The 21133-nt window shown below is 37.8% G+C and overlaps 1 protein-coding gene across 1 annotated transcript in view; it reads left to right on the top strand.

Annotated features, from left to right (window-relative positions):
- The first annotated feature begins 1311 nt into the window (after positions 1-1311).
- LOC122840324 (sodium-driven chloride bicarbonate exchanger-like) overlaps positions 1312-21133 on the top strand; it is a 34293-nt gene continuing 14471 nt past the window's right edge. Inside the window, exons 1-12 of the mRNA XM_044132613.1 lie at positions 1312-1969; positions 2222-2376; positions 2586-2707; positions 2878-3036; positions 3358-3419; positions 3986-4826; positions 8976-9146; positions 10933-10974; positions 17616-17697; positions 19972-20124; positions 20208-20346; positions 20760-20920. Coding sequence (XP_043988548.1) covers positions 1326-1969; positions 2222-2376; positions 2586-2707; positions 2878-3036; positions 3358-3419; positions 3986-4826; positions 8976-9146; positions 10933-10974; positions 17616-17697; positions 19972-20124; positions 20208-20346; positions 20760-20920 — 2731 coding nt within the window. The 5' untranslated portion in view covers positions 1312-1325. The remainder of the gene's footprint in view (positions 1970-2221; positions 2377-2585; positions 2708-2877; positions 3037-3357; positions 3420-3985; positions 4827-8975; positions 9147-10932; positions 10975-17615; positions 17698-19971; positions 20125-20207; positions 20347-20759; positions 20921-21133) is intronic.

The raw sequence follows: 21133 nt of genomic DNA, 5'->3' as shown, positions 1-21133 counted from the left end.
AAACTCTTTACTTTGTAGAACAACAAGTCACAAAGAAAATAAAGGACTGGGGGAAGAAATAGCCAACCAGGCGCCCTCAGCAGCCATATATTCCGCTTGTGCCTCGGGTGGGTCTTGTATGCACCGCTAATGAAGGAAAAACATTTGCATTACATCGCTGCAAAAAAATAAAAAAATAATTAAAAAATTTGATCGAAAACAGCAAGAGAACAGCTAAATCATCTCCTTTACCGGCAGATTCCAGATTTGAAATGAATAATTTTAGAATTTACAGTTAAACCACGCAGCATTATGAATCAACTTAATAAAGAAAACGGGAAGGTGTCCACCTGCAGCTGCTTTCTCTGCAACTTGTTCCGTCTTCTCAATCAAATCTGATTCATTTAGATTTAATCTGCAGGGGGAACTAATTATTTCCTCTGCAGATTGTCAGATTAAATGATTTAGTTTTTAATTACCAATTTTAAGAACATTTCATTTCATTCGTTGTTTGAAATGTATTTCATGAAAAAAATGTTTTTCCCCACACGAGCCTCTAATTACCATTCTTCCAATTACCTCTACAAAAAGCAGTGGCCAAATTAAGTAAATTGTTGCACAATGACTCTTAATGGAGAGTATATTTTGGTGTTTTTCAGCTCCTCCATGGGCTGCTGCCTGCTCTCGCCTCTTATCAGTGCCCAGCTTCCCAACTTTCAGTGAGTATAAAATATTTACCAGCGCTGGGACTCATAAACACATCTTCAGTGGGACGCAGTGATTTCACGCCATATCACGAGCATTTTAAGGCTGCCTGTCATGGACTGTCATTTTTGGCATGTTAATAATAAATCCCGGTTTGCTTCGACAGACATACTTTGGCACTCATGGTGCATAAATAGGTAAATAACGCAAAGTAAAGGTAAATAGCGTAGCCGAGAGAGAGAGAAAAAAATAGCTTTAATAATTATGTTCTTTTATACGTCTTTCTTATGAGTAGAAACAGTCGCAGTCCTTATATGTTTTAATCAAATTGAGGCCCGTGTCACACTACAAACAAATCACTTTGTTCACAGCGCTCCTAATTAAGAGCTGTCTAATTAAATTACAGTCCCGAGTTAACCAATAGCAGCGGTTGTTTCATTAGGAAAGAGCGCAGAATGATGGAGAGAAAATCCATCCTGATTGCAGGATGGTGTCAATTGGCTAATTTGCCGCCTTCCTTACTCCAAGTCATGTTAGATTAGGAGAGGCGTGTGCAAAAAGCCTGTGATATAGGATGAGCTAATAGAGCTATGCAAGTGGAGCATTGCATCTCACTGACGAGTGAAATCTCAAAGAAATTTATGAATGTGGGCAGTGGCTTTGCGAGCTCCAATGGATCAGAGGAGCTCTCGTTGCAGGACCATCCTATTATATCTGCAAGTGACAACCTGGAGAGAAGTTCACCTCTGAAAAAAAACTCCAGGGAGATGACGAATCAGTCAGAGGCAGACAATTTCCCCGACTCCAAGGACGCGTCGGGGGACGTCCAGAGGGGCAAACTCTCTCCTGATCTCCACGGAGTCTCTGACATCCGTCATAATTTCGATGGATCTGCAGGAGAAAGGTGCATCTTTTCTCCGTCCGCCCAGCCGCCGTCAGTCTCCGCTGCTCCCACTGCCATGTTTCCGTACCCGAGCCAGCATGGACCGGCGCACCCCGCTTTCTCCATCGGGAGTCCCAGCCGCTATATGGCCCATCATCCGGTCATAACTAACGGAGCGTACAACAGCCTTTTAACCAACACGTCTCCGCAAGGCTACCCGACTGCGGGTTACCCTTACGCGCAACAGTATGGACACACGTACCAAGGGGGAGCTTTTTACCAGTTCTCTTCGGCGCAGGCGGGACTAGTACCGGGGAAGGCGCAGGTGTATCTGTGCAACAGGGCCCTGTGGTTGAAGTTTCACAGGCACCAGACAGAGATGATCATAACAAAACAGGGGCGGTAAGTTGGTGAGCATGGGGATGCTTTAGAAAAACAAAAAATGGATTTTGTGGACTCTCTAACAGAAGTTCGCTTAGACCCTCCACATAAACAGTAATAGTAAGAATGATAATAAAACAGAAAATAAATAAAATTGTTTGGACTTAGTAAAATTGACAAGAAAAAAAGAAAGAAATTAAAACAGTTGGTTTTTGATACATTATTATTTTTTTAATGTTATATTTTAATTTTTGATTTTTTTTCTCTCTGCAGACGAATGTTTCCCTTTTTAAGCTTCAACATTTCTGGCCTCGACCCAACCGCTCACTACAATATATTTGTGGATGTAATACTCGCTGATCCGAATCACTGGCGATTCCAAGGAGGAAAGTGGGTGCCGTGTGGGAAAGCTGACACAAACGTTATAGGTAGCCTCCTCCTTATTGTTATTATCTTTTATTAATATAATCATAACCAATAACATTATCTACCAAATTTAATATTACATTTTGTCTTTAATTCTGTACCTCTTTTATTTTATTTTATTTTATTTTTTACAGTTGTTATAGTTTTTTTTTAAAATAATATTGCTTTATTTTATATACCTTTCTGTTTATTTATTTGCACAATTTTTAAGGAAACAGAGTTTACATGCACCCGGATTCACCAAACACCGGCGCGCACTGGATGCGTCAGGAGATCTCGTTTGGAAAGCTAAAGCTCACCAACAACAAAGGTGCCTCCAACAACACAGGCCAGGTAACACCGGCAGTTAATTTTATTTTCAATCCACCTTTCCTGTAAGCTTGCGTCATTATTCGCACAGGTGCCTTAGCTCAGTTTATGCTAACGAATTTGAAAACAGCAGCGTGATGCTTGAATCGTCTTTCTAAACTCTGAAAGTGAATTTCTTCCGTCGAAACCTCCAGATGGTGGTCCTCCAGTCACTCCACAAGTACCAGCCCAGGCTCCATGTGGTGGAAGTGAACGAAGATGGGACAGAGGACACCAGCCAGCCGGGAAGAGTCCAGACTTTCACCTTCACGGAGACGCAGTTCATCGCCGTCACCGCTTACCAGAACACTGACGTACGGACACTTTTCTGTTTGAGACGAGATTCAAATTGTGCGGTTGCACATCTTTTTTTACTTATTTTATTCTTTCGGAGAAAACAAACACAAATGCTAATATTAACATGAAAACAAAATCAAGGTGAATTTTTGTTCACTTGAAATTTGTAAATAATTAGCTTCAACTAGGTAATGTCCCTGTTGTGTTTTTCGCTTTATTGTGCTATTGTCTTACAATAACAACATTTAAGTCTTCGTCCTTAAATTTTCTGTTTTTATTTTATTTTATTTTACTTTTTATTGGAAAAAGTAATATATGTATTTTTTTTCTTCCTGCAGATTACGCAACTGAAAATCGACCACAATCCGTTTGCCAAAGGATTTCGGGACAATTATGACACGTAAGATGATTCGTTTTAATAATTAGTTTTTCATTTTAAATTAAAATATTTATTCTGCTATGCTTTCAAAAAGCTCTCATAAATCTTTATTCATCCCTTCTCCAGACAACTGCAATTTAAAAACACGGTTTGCATCATCCTAAATATATTTTTATGACATTTACAAGAACAACAATAGTATAAGTAGGTCCAATAGGACTGTGAAAAAATATTCCAAAAAAGAAATTGTCATATTCAAAAATGTTATAATTTATGAGGAACTTTGCTTGTTCTTTTGAATTCACCTGGTTTTCCGTTAATTTCGGGAATTAAAACTGAAATCATTTATTTATAAAATAACTTCTGTTTCTTCTCGAGAAGTCAGTGTGTATCAGAATGTGTATTTTTGTATTATGAAAGAGAATTTCAAAGACAATTGGAAATGACAATTAGATCTTCTGAGATTTAAATATAACTGGCCCGACTCACGGGATGTCCGTTTTCACAATTTTCTAATTTTTTGAGGATCCACCATTACGCACAGCTTAGCTCTGAATTGTTTCTGTTTTTCTCTCCATCTTTTTCAGTGTATACACAGGCTGCGACATTGACCGCCTAACTCCATCACCGGGTGACTCTCCGCGCTCACAGATCGTGCCGGGTGCGAGATACGCCATGCCCAGCTCCTTCCTGCAGGACCAATTTGTCAGCACTTATGCCAAATCTCGCTTTCACCCTGGCGTGGGGACTGGTCCTGGCACGGAGCGCAGCGTCCCACTCGGCAACAGCTTGCTGTCCCCGCAGCAAAGCGAGGAGCCCACTGTTGCCACCCCCCCGCAGCGTTGGTTTGTCACCCCTGCCAACAACCGACTGGACTTTGCCGCCTCGGCATACGACGCCGCCGATTTCGCCGGTAACGCGGCCACCTTGCTGTCCTACGCAGCGGCCGGAGTAAAGGCTCTCCCCCTCCCGACAGCGGGCTGCTCCAATCGGCCTCTTGGCTATTACGCAGACCCGTCTGGCTGGGGAGGACGCACGCCACCACAGTACTGCGGCGTAAACAGTAAATCCAGCTCGGTCTTTTCCTGCTGGCCGACCAACTCTCTTGGAGGCAGGGCGAGCACCAACTACCTGTCGGAGGAGGGAGACTCTATCGCGACCGAGAGGTCACCGATCGGTGTTTCGGAAGAGACCAAACCCAAAGACATCACATCAGAGTCCAGCTGGATAGAGACGCCGTCGTCGATAAAGTCGATTGATTCCAGCGATTCTGGGATCTTTGAACAGGCCAAAAGAAGACGGATCTCCCCCTCTGCCACCCCGGTATCAGAGACAGTGTCCCCGTTAAAATCCGAGCTGCTGGCACCGAGAGAGTGTGAGAAGAACTGTACAAAGGACATAGGTTACTACAGTTTTTATCCTCACAGTTAGAACAAATCTATCTATCTATCTATCTATCTATCTATCTATCTATCTATCTATCTATCTATCTATCTATCTATCTATCTATCTATCTATCTATCTATCTATCTATCTATCTATCTATCTATCTATCTATCTATCTATCTATCTATCTATCTATCTATCTATACACTGTTGAGTCAGAATTACTGTATTTATGTTCATAATGTATATACTTCTGGACATTTGTGATAGTGACTGTTTGTACAAAACAAACAAACAAAAAAGAAATCAAGCATAAGACGAAAACAGTCAGTAGTATTTTAAAGAGCGACATGTCTTTTGTTGAGTAGCCTCAACTGTTAGTAACTAAAGATATTTAGGAATCTGTACATGACATGGTTTTGTGTAGCATAAACTGGCATAATAATAACCTCTGTCAGTGAAAAAAAACAACAACAAATCTGTATTTTATTAAAGCTGTAGGCTTCTAAAGGTTTTAAAAGCCGATCACTGCTAAATTGATCATACATGTGGTACAAGACGTTTTAAATGTTGTAGATTTAGGGCCTTCTGTTTATCACTTCTGATTGATTTCAGTCAGATTTTTTCATAGCCTCTATATACTATACTCTTGTGAAAATGACAGTATTTGTTGTATCGTGACTGAAACAAAATAAAAAATGTCGGTGTGAGGCTTGCTTAATCCGTTGCGGTTAAAAGATTATGCCTTTTTTTTGGTTAAAATCCAACAGTTATTGTTCTTTTCTATTTTAATTCATCATTTCGCGTTTTTACTAAATTCTTAAGAGCGCTCGTTTACGAAAACAACCAAACACTTGAGATCAGAATGACTAATTAAAATGATCCTGCTTGGTTTTAAGGCATTTCTCACCCCTGTTATTTTCTTTTCTCGCATACGGAGCCGTTTTTACATTTTCTTAAAAAAAAAACAAAAAACAGGTATTTGTTGCTTGATCTTCCATAATTTCACTAACTATTACCACAACATTAGGATGAATTTGTTTTCCGGTTGTCTCGGCAAAAATGAAAACAAAGAAATAAAAAAATAATAATTAAAAAAAAGCAAAACTACAAACGTGGAAAAATAGTTTGGAAAATCCCTAAATGAGGGAATTTCTAGACATAAAACTCAACTGGAACTATAAATTTAACTCCACAAAAGATATAAGTTAAATATGTTTATATCTCTAGCGCCACCCATTTTCTACCTGTTTTACTGTTACTTTTAAAGAGAAAAGACCCCACAGAACTATGCTGCCACTACATTGTTTCACCGTGTGATGTTATGACAGCGCTGACGGTATCACAGATTTTATATGGAATTCTTTTAGTTCCTGGTCAAGAGTTAGAAAACAATAAAAACTAAACAAAAGCAACAGACGTACAAAAGACAGACCAAGAAATATTAAGCCACAAAGTATGTGATTTCATGAGCATGTTGAGCTGAATCTTACTTTTAAATGTCTTCCGCATGGTCCACCTCATGTTCAGGCATGTTACGTTGCCTAATTTGATTGATTTGAAAATAAGTTGAGCACTGATGTCCAGTCAGTGTGATAAAATGTACAAATACACTTATTCCTAGATGAAAAGTGAAGCGCAATACGCTCAACATTCAGTTAATTAGCATTCAGTAAGAGTAAACGCTCCCAGCTGTCAATAAGAGGTGTGGCATTTAGCTTCTCGCAGTGCTCACTCTGTCATCCAAAGGCCTTCCCAGCCATTGGCAGCAGATGGCGATAACTGTATGCTGATCCTTTTAAACCGAACCGTGTCTTCAGTTTGTTGGTCAAGAGACCATTCCAGAGGTACGCCAAATTTTTTATCCTCTTAATTAAAGTTTTAATCAGGGATATGTTACATTTTCCAGCTCTGCCTCCGAACATTTAGCTTTCTCCTCTGGATGCAGCTACACATGGATAGTGATCTACACCAGATGGCGATCCTTTCCTATTTATGTCAGTCAAATGGATTCACGCTGGGCGGAACGCTTAAATGTTTTCAGACTCGGTCCAGAAGTTGATGAACTCTACAAACACGCGTGTAAACATAGAACACAGTTATGGATAATACATGGAAAAAAACAACAACAAAACCCCCCAATATTTTATTGCTATTCTTTGGAGTAATATTACATAAGTCTTTTGTGTTTTTAGAGTGAATTTATTTATTTTTATTCTAATTTCTAATTGAGCATTGATTTGTGTCTCATATGTTGTTTAATGTAAGTCTGACAGTTTCTTTAAATGCATTTCATTCTCTTTCCTTGGTTTTAAATATGTTTCTACAGTTATTGTGATCGTTTCTGACATTTTCACATATAGCTGCTGATGATACATTTCTGATTCTTACTATTATTTTTGATTTATTTCAGCCTAATTCGCTTGTTTTAGCATGGCATCAGTTTTGGTGTTGTGTTTTTTTTGTGTGTTTTTTTTACATCCATTGCTGCAGTCCTTTTACAGGTGTTTGTTTAGACTTATTGTGATTCTCTTAGTTATAGTTTTACACATTTTTAATAAGGTCAATTTAAACATGAACTGCACTTTAAACAAAGCCCATATTTCAATCTAATGTTCTATGTGATTCTAATTTAGTTGGTGTCAGTTGAAGGAGTAATCTAAGATAGAAGTTGTAATCTTCTTCTAAACCAAAGAGGGCGCCATATTCCTTTTCACTATTATCATTTATTGTACTGTTAACTCAGCAGGTAAAAGTATACCAAATTGAAAATAGTGTTAAAAATACTTGTATATTTATTCTTTAAACTGAGAAAATAATAAAAAAATGGATAGGATGAATAATGTTGCATGTGATGTATACAGCTCAGATTTAGGAATGACTTCAAACTTGACTTGAGTGTTTCTCTCCAATTTCAAACACAAAAATAGTTGTGCAGCACTCTGTGGATATTATGAACTCTGTTATGGACAATCCTGAATTTCTGAACTTACAAAGTCCAGCTTTGATAATACAGAGAAAACAAAGCATTTATGAGCCAAATGAGTTAATCTGTGAAGCTCTAAGGGGCACTTGGTTTTGTTTCAGTAGGTTACTAACATGGCCAAAAGAAAAACAGCTGCTATACACAACTGGTTGATTTCTCAGATTGCACTTTTTGGTTAGTATACACATTTGTTTTGTAGCTATAAATGAACTAGTAAACAGAGGATGTGTTGACAAGTTAATAGGTCAGGGTTTTTGTTTCCAACTATGACTCAACTGTTTACTACATAAAAACAGCCATGCTTAGGACTTTGATAGTAGTGCAGCAGTTTGGTTAAATGGGATTCATGCTTATACTGGATAGAATAATGTACTACTTAACACAAAAGTGTTACCATGAGTGATTTGAACTGGTACAGCAAAAAATATAAAACTAGTGTAAACAAAATGTCCACCTGCAGTGGACATTTTGCTGACAAAAAGTAAGCAAATGCCATACTTTTATTGCTGGACCACTTTGTTAGAATTGATTATAAAACAGTTCTAAGACTATTGAAAACAAAACAGGGACCTATTTTGTTAGGTTGCTCAACTGAAAAGTTAATTTAATCAGTAAATTAATTACTTTGTTTTAGGCTGCAGATTAAATCCACCTAAACATGAGACGTAAAAGTGTTTATTTACTGTATGCCTTGCTGCTGCAAGACAACAGAAAAACACTAAAAAGGTTTTGTCGATTTTATTAACTTAATATTATGCTTTTGTTATTTGTGGAATTTGGCCAGAAACTGAACATTTCACCCCACCGTTTGTAGTTTGACTTTAATGTTGGTTTAAGCAAATAAAAATACGAAGAAAACGCAAACTGGGCACCGATTCAAGCATCACTCCAGCCTTTCCTGCTAAAATCGTCCCTGTGAGTCAGAGTCTATTAAAAACAGAGAGATAAAAGCTGGTTATGTAACCCAGGACCTATAGCACTCTTCGTCGGGAAAAACAGAAGGAAAAGCACAAAATTCTATCAAGAAATTTGTTCTCAAAGCAACCTCTGCACTTCTGTGCTTCAAACAATAAAATCAGAGAACTTCATGAGTGACGCGTTCACGTCAGCTGGCCGAGAGGCGCTTGATTTTTTTCTTCTTCCTTTTTTTCGTGAGCGTCTATGAAGAGCTAATGATCAGCGAGCATCTGACCGATGGATGAACATGTGACCGTTGTGTGGACCCGCAGTCACCGCGACACCTGACAGGATTTCACACAGCGGAAGGTCTCTGCTCCTGCTCCTTCTTTTTGGAACCAGATCACTGCCGAGTGAGGAAGAGGAGGAGGATGGATACCACGGAACAGGGAGCTCAGGTAGAGCCACTGCTGCTTTCGGTAAAGCGAACTGATTTTCTACATAGGACAACTTAAGCTGGCTACTTGTAGCGCCTGTTGACTCTGTTATATGTAAAAATGTTGACAAAATCAAATGTCATTGACAAAATCAATGACATTTGATTTTGTCATTATCAAAATGCCAGAATAGTGACATTTTGCTATCACCATTGGCAGAAGTTGAGATACATTTCCTTATTTAGTAGAGTTTGTTTTATGGCTTTGGTCAGAAATTTCATCCCACAAGTTTTTCACAATGAATTTTGTTCTATTCCTCCTGACTACAGTTAAGTTGTATCTGTATGTCTTTTTGCATCAATGAAAGACGACTTTCTGTTCAAGTTTTAGCTTTATGGGTTTAGATGTTGTTTCGATATTTCCACATAGTCTGCTTTTTCATGATGCCTTCTATTTTGTAAAATGCTGAAGTCCCTGCAACATAATGCAGCCAACCCCATACATAACAGCTGAGACGGTCTTCTGAGGCTTGCAAACTATTTCCTTTCTCCTCTAAATGTAGTGATGGTCACTGTGGTCAAGGACTTGGATTGGGATGTGTTCACTAGCTTCTAATGTTAGTTTTGGAGTAATTGCTTCTGAATTGTTGAGTAGCCTTTTAAGCCCATGTTGGTAACTCAATTAAGTATGGATGAATGATTGCTGCAGCTCTAGACAATTGGAAGTTGTACCAAAGGATGGATCAGAATTGTGGAGGTTCACAATTCTGTCTTTTTGGTTCATTTCTTTTAATTTTCACCTGAGGCCACATAAAGAAACCGAGTTATTTATGTGTGCTGTAGAAAAATATTCACTGATGTTCTTCCATATACTTCAAATTTTCCTCAAATGAACCTGCCTGAAGTCTTTAGGCTGAAGTCTGTAAAATGGATAACATCATCATCTGGGCTTCCTCAAGTTGTTTAAAAGAATAGTAAACTCTGTGTATGCGAAGTTGTGATTTTAAAGAAAGTACACTTGCTTGCTCATAATTCTAGCATTCAGGAAATGGAAATTTATTTAGTAGTCCTACCTGATAAAAAATAGAAAAAAAATAGTTTGTATTAGCAGCTTACTCTGAATTTATGTTAGCATCTAGTCTAATTAATCATATTTAAACTATGAATAATTTATATTCAACTTAAACACAACACAACTTGTGTTTAAGTTGTGTTTCCCCCCTTAAACACAACTCAAAACTTGTACGTCTTTTATTGTCTTTTATAAGTTTGCAGTCTCCTGGATCAGATGTCCTGGGTTAGTCTGAAGTGAACTTGTACAACATGCAAATATGCTGGGTCATAAGTTATGCTTATGCAAAACTGATCTTTACCATCCTACACAGACTTTAAATTGAGTATTGAGCTTTATTTTTGTTGAATTAAATAGATCTATTCCAGACAAAAGCCATAGGAGAATGTCCTCAGACAGATCAATTCATACATAGTCATAGGGCCCTGTTAATCATAAATGGAGTAGATTTGACATTATTATCCGCTGGCTGTTTATATCACACAAATTCTTCCATGCGTGGAAGAGTGAGAGCATATTTTCTCTTAAGCTACTTTTAGAGCTTTGCCTTAGAAATGTCAGGTCGTAACCTGACCCTGAAAGTCCACAAACATTTCAGAATCATGGTAATCTTTCCTCTGCTTATGAGCAAGTAAAATCTGACTGGAGATTTTTATTTTATTTAATATTTTTAGAGGCATTTCTGAAGACTATAATTATGAAAATAACAATAAATGTTAATGTTTAGCGTTACCTGAATGATTATATTTTCTTCTAGGTTAACTCTTCATTTGCTTCATCAATCAGGCGAAGAAGTTTGGTGAGTTGTTTCTTGGATTTTTTTTTTCTTCCTCTTTGGGTGATTTTATTTTAAATGAAATAAGTCTTTGTATGAAGTGAGAACGGTTATTATGATCTGATTCTTAAAACAACCTTACAAAGATAAAAACAAAGGATTCACTGTGGGATTAGCTGAAAACACTATTTGGCATTTGATGCAGCCGAAGCTTATCTCTATGACTCTTCTTTAGAGGATACACTGTTTTAAACTGAGCTTCATTTTTATGGCAGAATTCTGCCGGGCAGCAGCGGTCTAATCTATAATCTCACAATCAGAGAGTGGTGAAGCAGTTTTTTGGATGCTCAGTCACAGATTCCAGTTGTTTGACACAACAGATGGGCATCAGCCTTTATCAGACATGGTGTGAATCAGGGCAGCAGGAGTTGGTTCAGAGCTCGGCTTTTAGACAGTGTCACATTCTGTGCAAACTAGATTTAGAGTAGGACGGACAAGGAGAGCACATGCATCCCAATACTTTAGAGGTTCCTTGGGGCTTCAATGGTCAGGTAGGACAAGGTTTAATCTGGCTCCTCTTATGTGAGATTTCTTGCGTAAGAGATAATTATCAGCAGCATTTGTGCATTTTTCTTAGCATCTGAAGCCTGATAAAACTAAAGACTGACAGCATTTTGTTGTGAGATGGAATGAAAGCAGACATTTGAGCTAAAAACCCACCTTAAATAGGGTGCTTTGTTGGGGGCGGAGGGTAGGGAGAGCGTGGTGATTGTAGGCTAGCACTCTAATGTGCACTCTTACGGCATGCTGAAGTTGAAAGTACAATCGTTTAAGGATTACCCTGCAATGCATTTTGTGCCTTTTGTGCTGCCGCTGATGCTTTCAACATTGGCACGGCCATCTGCAGGGATCAGATCCAAGCATGTGTCATATCCTGTCATATGATGTCTGCTGTGTGCTTTGCCAGTCCTCTGACATGATTTCTCTGGGTAAAAGCTGATCGTTAGTCTTGAAAGTATCAGTGTTTGAAACAATAGGAGACATAAAACTTTGCTGTAATCAGAGCTCAGACTAACAACAGTGTATGGTTCTCGCGTGTCTTGCCCGTCAACACTGTTTAGAAATTATAATGCAGCTTTGAAGTTAAAGTGCCAGTCAGAAGTTTATATGCACTCGTCACTAATATAAATTCTATTTGGATTTTCAGCTATTAATAATGCATTTAATTTTTTTTTACCAATGAATTTTTCCAAATCTTTTGGAATAAAATATATTTTTGCTATTTTTAATAAGATTATAGTGGCAGTGTTGTGTATTCCTGACGGATACATTTTTATGGGTTACCCTCTTCCAAACATATCAGAGAAATAATTAAACACCATAAAAAAGGTAGAAAATATTCTAACTTGTTTAACAGTGTATAAACAGACAACCACACTGATGTTTGGTTAAATGACCCTTATAAAGACGTACATTCATTTTTGTAGCCGTCCAAAACCTTTAGCCATAATTCTGGCTGAAACTCTTCTTATCAAAATTGCTGGTTTCCTGGTTTTGGCTCAGTGAATAGCCATACGTCATAATTCATATAATTCTTCTGATTTTAAGAGGTTTGAAGCCTAAAACTTTGCAGAAGCAAGTTTGTCCTGGGATATAAATTACAAACCAGTTTTTATGTGCGTTTTTGGATCATTGTTCTGTTTGAAGATCCATTTGTTTTCCATTTTTCTCCAGCTTTCTTTTCATTTGGGATGAAGTTGAGGAATTTGGTGGACCTTCATTTTATTAATCCACCCATTTCTGTGAAATGAACAATGTACATTGCACAATTAGTGTTGCGTTACTGTGATCAAAGCCTGGCCTTGCATCCTTTGAAATGTACAGAAATACCTTTGCTTAAAAGCTGGATTCAAACCAATAAGTATTCAGCCAAAATTATGTCAAAACTATGTTGAAGTCTTCAACAAAACCTAAACCAAATAATGGAAGCGTTATATATTTGAGTAAAATTGTAAACATTTTGACCCTGTTTAAATAATTTTTACAAGATTCACAAATCTTCTTCACCTAATATTTTTTCTCTGCTGATTTGTTTATCTAAATCTTTTGATTTGGTCCTTTCCTGCTCAATTCTTAGTTGTCATTTTGACTTCATGGTCTGTTTTATACATTGCATACTTATTTGTGATTTTATTTTTTTTAAAGATTACACATTTTTCTTTGTTGCTGCTTTTCAAATATGTTTTCAGATATGATGCATAACATTTTGGACATTGGTCACTGTTCTTAAATTGAATATGTAAATTAAACTAACTTCATCAGTTTCAATAAATTGAAACCAATGAAAACCAATTTTTGATTCTGAAATGACTCAAACTGTTTTGTGTATTATCAGGATATCCTAAAAGAAAAAAAAAAGTTCAAATGTATCTTTATGTGGGGTTTGATGTTGTTTGATGCCAGTCATCTTGGTTGTTATTTTATGCAAAATTTCTCATGACATTACATGTCATGATTATGCTGCATTATGCTATTTCATGGAAAAACAGGTTAGGGGGGTAGGATATTTTCCCTCTACATGAGCCTGGGTGTTAGCCTTTTGATCGTGTAGAACAGGATCTAGTATTTAAGTATGAAATACAGGCAGTTTTAATCTGACCAGGAATGTTGATCCATTTCCTGTAGTCAGATTATGAGCATCAGGCCTGCCCAAATGGCATTGCAGCTGTGAACAGCAGCTTCCTTCATTAAAATAATGTTTCCATGGTCAACTGGTGGTCAAGATGGCTCCGGAAAAAGCTAGAGTCCCTTTTAGGATAAAAATACCTGCTGTGATAAGTGCTTTGACTTATTCCATATTACTTTTAAATCCTATTCAGTGGCACTCTAAAAACTAGACATATCTGCACACAAACTAAAGATGGACTCTTCACATGCTGTTCAGAGTGAAGGATATTTTGCTCTATGAAGGTCTTTCTTAATTTCTCACTTGTTAATTTATATTTTACATCAAGTGTAAAATGTAATCCTTAGTGTAGCTTTTGGGTGTTTTAGTTCATCCATCTCCTATGAATTAATAGCCAGCGAAAGACCCTCTTGTAAAATTGCTGATTGTTTTATTAACACTATGGAGTTGGTGCTGATTAAACAAACAAGTTGTTAATTATTGAGCCTTGAAGGTGCTAGAAGGGTTCTGTCACCTTTCGATAAGAAAGGTTGGTAGTTTCCGGCATTCATGTTACAATTAGATGCTAATGTTCACCGAATGGCTGTGATCTTACTTCATGTGGCAATGAAAAAGAATGCCTTATTTGCTTCACAAATTAAAATACTTATTTGCAAGTAGCTATTTGTTTCCACCTCTTTATGCATTTTACAATTCATAGCAAATCCTTATATTTCTGGGTAACTCTGGAGACGAGGCTGCACATTCACACTGAGGTGGACTTGAAGAAATAGTTTCCTCACCCTCCTCCTCCTCATATACCACACTGATTATGTCACCTTTGTACTGACTAGTTCCTCATTATGATGCCTCTGTGAGGCTGCACAGTTCAGCTCCGAGTGTACATGTTGTGTTGTGAATTTCCCTGATTAGTGTTTTTAAGCCTCCGAACCATTAAGAAATTTCTATGTGGAGGAACCCCCCACCTAACAACAAACACATTAGAGCAAGATCCGTTTCGTTTATGAAAAGGTAAAAGCAGATATTCATCTGCTTTTTACACACTGTTGAATAGATAATAATGATAATAATAATCTGCTGATTTTATGAAAAGCTTTTCATCACCTCCTCACACTCATATTCATTCATAGATGTTGCATAAGCATCCTCATGGTAAATGGCAGCTTTCTTCTTACATCTGAATCTTTTCAAGTAGATACCATGGACATGATTTGCCTTACTGTTTATTGGAAGATCGTTTCTATCCTTTCATCTTTTACACATTTTAATATGTCACAACCAGAAATTTCAATATACGTTATTGGAATTTTATTTTGATAGACCAACACAAAATTGTGCATAAATGTGAAGTAGGAAGAATTTAAAAAAAATATATATATAAAAAGTGTGGTGTGCATTTCTATTCAATCTTGTTAACTGTGATGAATTTGAATAAAGCCCAGGGCAACATTAGCCTTTAGAGCTCACCAAACTATAGTTCCCTTGTGTGTGTTTCAATAATTTTATGGAACGCTGATGAACACATCATCCTTAAATTCAACTAGTATGACACTACACTGCAATTATATCGAGACATGGCCATTTATTTAAACTGGGAGAAATGAAGAGCATTGAGCAAGTAACCACATGATGTGGGTTTTAAATCTGACTTTTAAGAGAGAGATGCAAGAAAGCTGTTGTTAAAAAAAGGCCATGATGTCACATTTTTTTCCACATTTTATGCTACAACCACAAATTTCAATATATATTAATGGAATTCAGGCCCAGCGGCATGGGCGGGCATTGTCCGCCCACAGAGTTACCCGTGCCCCCCTGGACTGGAAGCTATTTGTTGTTTTTACCTTAGAATGGCCAACTTTCTGTTATTCCTATATCAATTTGATATAGTAGGGTATTCCGCACTTCCCATATTTGTGTCCTAAAATTGTTTAATCCGTTAATACGTCGTGACCCGTTTTTCCGAGCGGCCTTTAAACGCAACATGATCGCGACGACGCTTGCGCTGGGTTATACCTGTGCGGCAGCGACGGAGACCTGCTTTTGCTGTGCAGAGCGGTTAGAATTATGCAGCAAACCAGCAAAACGCAAGGAACTTGGCAAAGTTTTCCCCCAAACTAACTGACTGAGTTCAAGTACACCTCGCTGCAGCAGACAGAAAGGGACGCCACAGAGCTCTAATGGCCGAATGAAAGCAACTCTTCCACACCTAAGTGACATTACTAAACTCAGCTGGAACAAGCTCAGCGAGGTTGTCTGCACTGCAACAGGTGACAAGGCGCGCGTCCAGCTCATTAACTGCCCGTGAGCTCATTCGTGTTACCATGGTTACGAACTTGTTTTATGATACATAGATTATGATACATATGATACGTGACTGTCAATCACATACCTTACTTGGAATTGGGACCATTGCACTCCGGAAGTGGAGGGGGCGCTATTTCCTATATTATCCGCGGTCTCCCGTTTTTATTTTCTTTTTAAATCTGAGATATATCTTCATATTTAGAAAGGAATTTCACTCTCAGCATGTACTTGAACTTCTCTCTTTTTACTTGAGCGCAGCTCACAATTTTTAACAAATTCCGTAGCGTAAATCTGCTTCTTAGTCGCATCTTTTCGGGCCTGATACTGCCTTTAGAGGCGTGGGGGTGGTGACGCAACTATTATAATGACGTCACTAAACAAGAATAATACAGTCTTTATTATTTACTATTAATTTCGCCATTACTGGCGTGGGGGTTCATCTTTTTACAGTTCAGGAACTCAAAAAAATTACTGTGTGTCAAAATGGCCCATTCAAATTTCAGACCTGCATTTAATTGAGAGTTTGTGGTACGATCTGAAAACTTCCATTCAAAGAAGCTCTACAGCTATTTTATAAGGAATGGGCAAAAGCTTGTGTCTCTAGATGTGCAAAGCTACATGCCCCAAAAGATGTGCATCTGCAATTGCAGCAAACGATTGCTCTACAAATTATTAAAGGGCCCTGGATGGTCAAGCCTATCTGCTGAAATTACTTCTCATTGACAAAAGTTATTTTACAAAAAATCAGATGATTGTGTTCTTAGCATTATGTCAACCACCTCTACAATCACTCTGGTGTTCGTTTTGCACTACATAAAAAGCTGCTGTGTGATTTTCAGAATTTTGTGGGTGTTTGTTTATGCGGTAAACAGTCCCAACTACTCAATTTCTAGAAGCAGGTTTTTCAGCTGGAGAGCAGGATGGATAGTTTTTAGGCTCAATTGTCAGAGGGTGTGACAAAATACATAACATAGGACAAAAAAATTTAACTGTCCCTGGTCAGTCCTGGTCCAATGCAACAGGCAAATGTCCCACCAATGTCTTCTGTTTTGTTTGTTTTTTATTCTTTTTTTTAATTTTATTTTATTTTTAATTACATGGAAAATAAAATGAGATGTTGCAGCTCATCAGTCATTATTTTGCTCCTCCTCTGATGATTTTTCAAATGCAAACCAAAGGTTAGCTCAAAGTTGGATTACAAAGATAAAGACTTTTATTAAATATGTCACGTAAAAAAGAACATACAAAGAACACAGACTTATTCAAAGTAATTTTTTTAATAAGATGAGATTAGATTACTTTAGCAGTACATATCACACCAAATCAAGTTTCATGAGCAGAATTAAACAGAAGTAAACTGTTGGTGGGTATTATATGGTTCTAATCTAAACAAGCATTCTGCTTGGACCGTTTCTTCTTAACATAAAGACATGCAATTAGTTTCCAAGGCAACTGCACTATCCAAAGGGGGCATAATGTGTTTGTTCATAATGCCCTCAACTGTAAGGGAACACCATGTCAACAAAGATTTTATTTTATGCTGTTTTCCCAGATGCATTGTAGGCGTTGCATTTTTTTTCATATGTCTCTTCATGTTTAATTTGTACAAATGTGAGTTGAAAACTAGCTTTTTTGTTGTCTTTTTGGGGATTGTTTTTGTGCCTTTTTCTCACAGAGGAATGATGATGAGGCAGTGGTGGATCAGGGAGGAACGCGGTCCCAGCAGAGAGCCAACTTTGAGCAGGAAGATTTGGAAGGTAACAAAAAAGCAGAAAGCAGCAAGCTGCTGCAGCTGAGTCCACCCACTCTGTCCTAACAACTGCTGCTTTCCCTCTTGACAGCTTTTTTTTGCTGTTAAGAGAGGAGCAGAGTAGGAGGCAGAAGCTGTGGGTGAGCTCAGTTTGCATCAGTAATTTCATGATCACTCAAAGAAAAACAAAGAGACTTTAAACAAAGTTACAAATGGTGGGACTGAGCAAATTAGGATGACTAAAAGCTGTGGCAAATGTTCTCTATCTGCAGAATAAGATAACAATGGAGGCCTCTTAAGCATCAGCTCAGCTTGTTTCTGAATTATTGTTAATAGTTAATTTTTCTTTCCTTTTAACAATAAAACCTTTAGATCATTTGAGCAGAGAGATAACAGCACCAACCTACTTCTAGAGTGCAACACCCTTCCAGGAACAGCTTAGAGAACATACATGTTCATTTTGAAAGAACAAAACTTATTAAAGATTATGTCAGAGTTGTATTGCTTCAGTAACTCATGGAGTAGCACCACAACAGTTATCAGGCATACCTAAATGACAGGTAGAGAGAATAATGCACATGACCTCTTCTTCATGGTACTGGTTAATAGATGAATTAGAAGCAGGGAAAATGAGGAAGCATAAAGATGAATTTGACACTGCACAGATTGATAAGCCAAAATGACTTAGTTGGAGCATCTCTTAATCCTTTAGTCATTATTGGGCATTTCTGGTCTGCTTTGCTCAGTATCATTCAAAACTGGTCCAATAAACGAACTGTGGTAACTTGATTAATCAATCAATCAATCAATCAATCAAACTTTATTTGTATAGCACATTTCAGCAGCAAGGCATTTCAAAGTGCTTTACATCAAATCAAACACAAAATACAATGCAACATAGAATCAACAATAAAAACACATCAATAAATTTGCAATTGATTACGTTTCGAATACAACTCTAAACAGGTGGGTTTTTAGTTGAGATTTAAAGGAAGTCAGTGTTTCAGCTGTTTTACAGTTTTCTGGAAGTTTGTTCCAGATTTTTGGTGCATAGATGCTAAATGCCGCTTCTCCTCGTTTGGTTCTGGTTCTGGGGATGCAGAGCAGACCAGAACCAGAAGACCTGAGAGTTCTGGAAGGTTGATACAACAGCAGCAGATCTTTAATGTATTGTGGTGCTAAACCATTCAGTGATTTATAAACTAACAACAGTATTTTAAAGTCTATTCTTTGAGCTACAGGGAGCCAGTGGAGAGACTTTAAAACTGGTGTTATGTGCTCTATCTTCCTGGTTTTAGTGAGAACACGAGCAGCAGTGTCACAGTGAAAGCTTTTCTCTGTGGTACATTACAGCAGAAGGGCTACTGTAGCTCAGTTTACTGAAGATCTTGTACTTACTAGAAGGATGCGATATTAACATTTTGGTACTAGATACCACAGCATACATTTAGGGATCTGCTATAGTCAGTCTCTCCTCTATGCTCCACCAGGGTTGTGGCAAAGAGCATCTCACACAATAAATGGATGTGGTGTAAAGTGCTTTGGGGACCTCTGGACTTGATAAAGTGCTGTACAAGTACAACAAATTTACCACTTTGCCATTTACATTTTTAGGCAGGTGGTCATAATTATACGTATGACCTTTGTAGATCAACAACTTAATTTGTAATAGATTCCAACAACTGTACAAAATGTATTACCATCACAATGCATTGTTGAATATAAAGACATAACAATGTCACTGGAGTGTATTTCTGTATGTACAAGTTCCATGTGATATAGTGGTGCCTTAATGGTAGAAAAAATAAGAAAGACAAGAAGTTAAATGAGATATCAGCATGATTTGCTGCCATTATTTCATTGCCCCAGAACAGCCACACATGCCATGAGAAAAGCAATCTTTTTCATCAAAAATTATGTCAGTAAAGCAGAAATCCAGAATTTTTCTGTGGATACTACTGGTGTAAAAACAAGTCTGCCAGCAGATCAGACCTGATTAGATAAAATACATCCAGGGAGGCCATGAATTATTATGCTTTTGCAAGGATAACAAGCATGGTTTACCAATAAGTCCAGCTGTGACAGTAATTATTGAAATGAGTCACATGCATCAATCTGAAATGCATCAGTTATTCCAAAATAAAATTGTTTATTCTTAACCATGTTGGTATTTGTCTCCAGACAGTAATTATTGAAATGAGTCACATGCATCAATCTGAAATGCATCAGTTATTCCAAAATAAAATTGTTTATTCTTAACCATGTTGGTATTTGTCTCCAGGTCACAGGACTCTCTATATTGGGGTCCATGTCCCTTTAGGCAGTACCAGGAATCGTAGCCATCACAGGCACCGTCACCATGGAAAAAAACATTGGAGGAGGAGCAGAGAGCGAACACTTCCCTTGGTGGAGGGAAGAGAGTCTCCAAATTATGGTATAGGCCACAAGAGCAGTCTTTCAAAATATGTGTCTGCTGTCATTTGGATTTTTCTCATGGTTCATTGCAATCCCTGCTAGACACTCCCTCCCAGCGGGTTCAATTCCTGCTGGGGGCAGAAGACGATGATGAGGAACATATCCCCCATGACCTCTTCACTGAGATGGATGAGATCTGTCTGAGGGATGGAGAGGACTCGGAGTGGAGGGAAAGTGCCAGGTGATGTTAATGATCTTAATGTAGCAAAATTTAGAAATACTCAGAGGTTGTGAGCAGAGCAGTCATGGTAGCGATCTGTGAAAAATGTAGATTGCAGATTATGTTTAATGTTTGTGTTTCAGCAACTTGTTTAGTATTTTCACATGATGTCCCTATATTTTATCAGACACCTCTATAAAATGATGGTGTACTCTTGACATGGTAAATAAGACATATTTTATTTACATTGGTACCCTGGTAAAAAGCAATAAGGAAGGAGAGGAAATGAGTGAAGCTGACAGGGAAAAGGAGAAATGAGAGCTACATGTGAGGCCCCCAGAATGAACGAGTGTTGCTTTTGCAGCTAGAACAGATGGCTGACCAGTTTGCCGTCTGCTGACAGCACTTGATGGCAACTCAAACTCTTTTTACAGGTGGCTGAAGTTTGAGGAGGATGTAGAGGACGGGGGAGAGCGATGGAGCAAACCCTACGTAGCCACGCTGTCTCTCCACAGTCTGTTTGAACTGCGTAGCTGCATCATTAACGGCACTGTGCTGCTTGACATGAGGGCGAATAGCATTGAAGACATTTCAGGTAATTAAGGCAATGTGATTTTGTTAGTTCTGGCTTGTATTATTTTTAAATTGCTTTAGACAGAAAATAAAAAAAATAAAATTGATATTTTTAGGAAGCCTACTTTTAGTGTGTAATCCTTGAACTTTGGGCATATCTTATTACTTAATGTACTGTTTATAATATTGGGATAATTACCAATTAGGTGAATTCTTTTCTTAACTCCAAATGCAC

The sequence above is a fragment of the Gambusia affinis genome, linkage group LG11, assembly GCF_019740435.1.
Source record: "Gambusia affinis linkage group LG11, SWU_Gaff_1.0, whole genome shotgun sequence".
Lineage (NCBI taxonomy): Eukaryota > Metazoa > Chordata > Actinopteri > Cyprinodontiformes > Poeciliidae > Gambusia > Gambusia affinis.
This window is presented reverse-complemented; position numbering and strand designations above follow the sequence as displayed.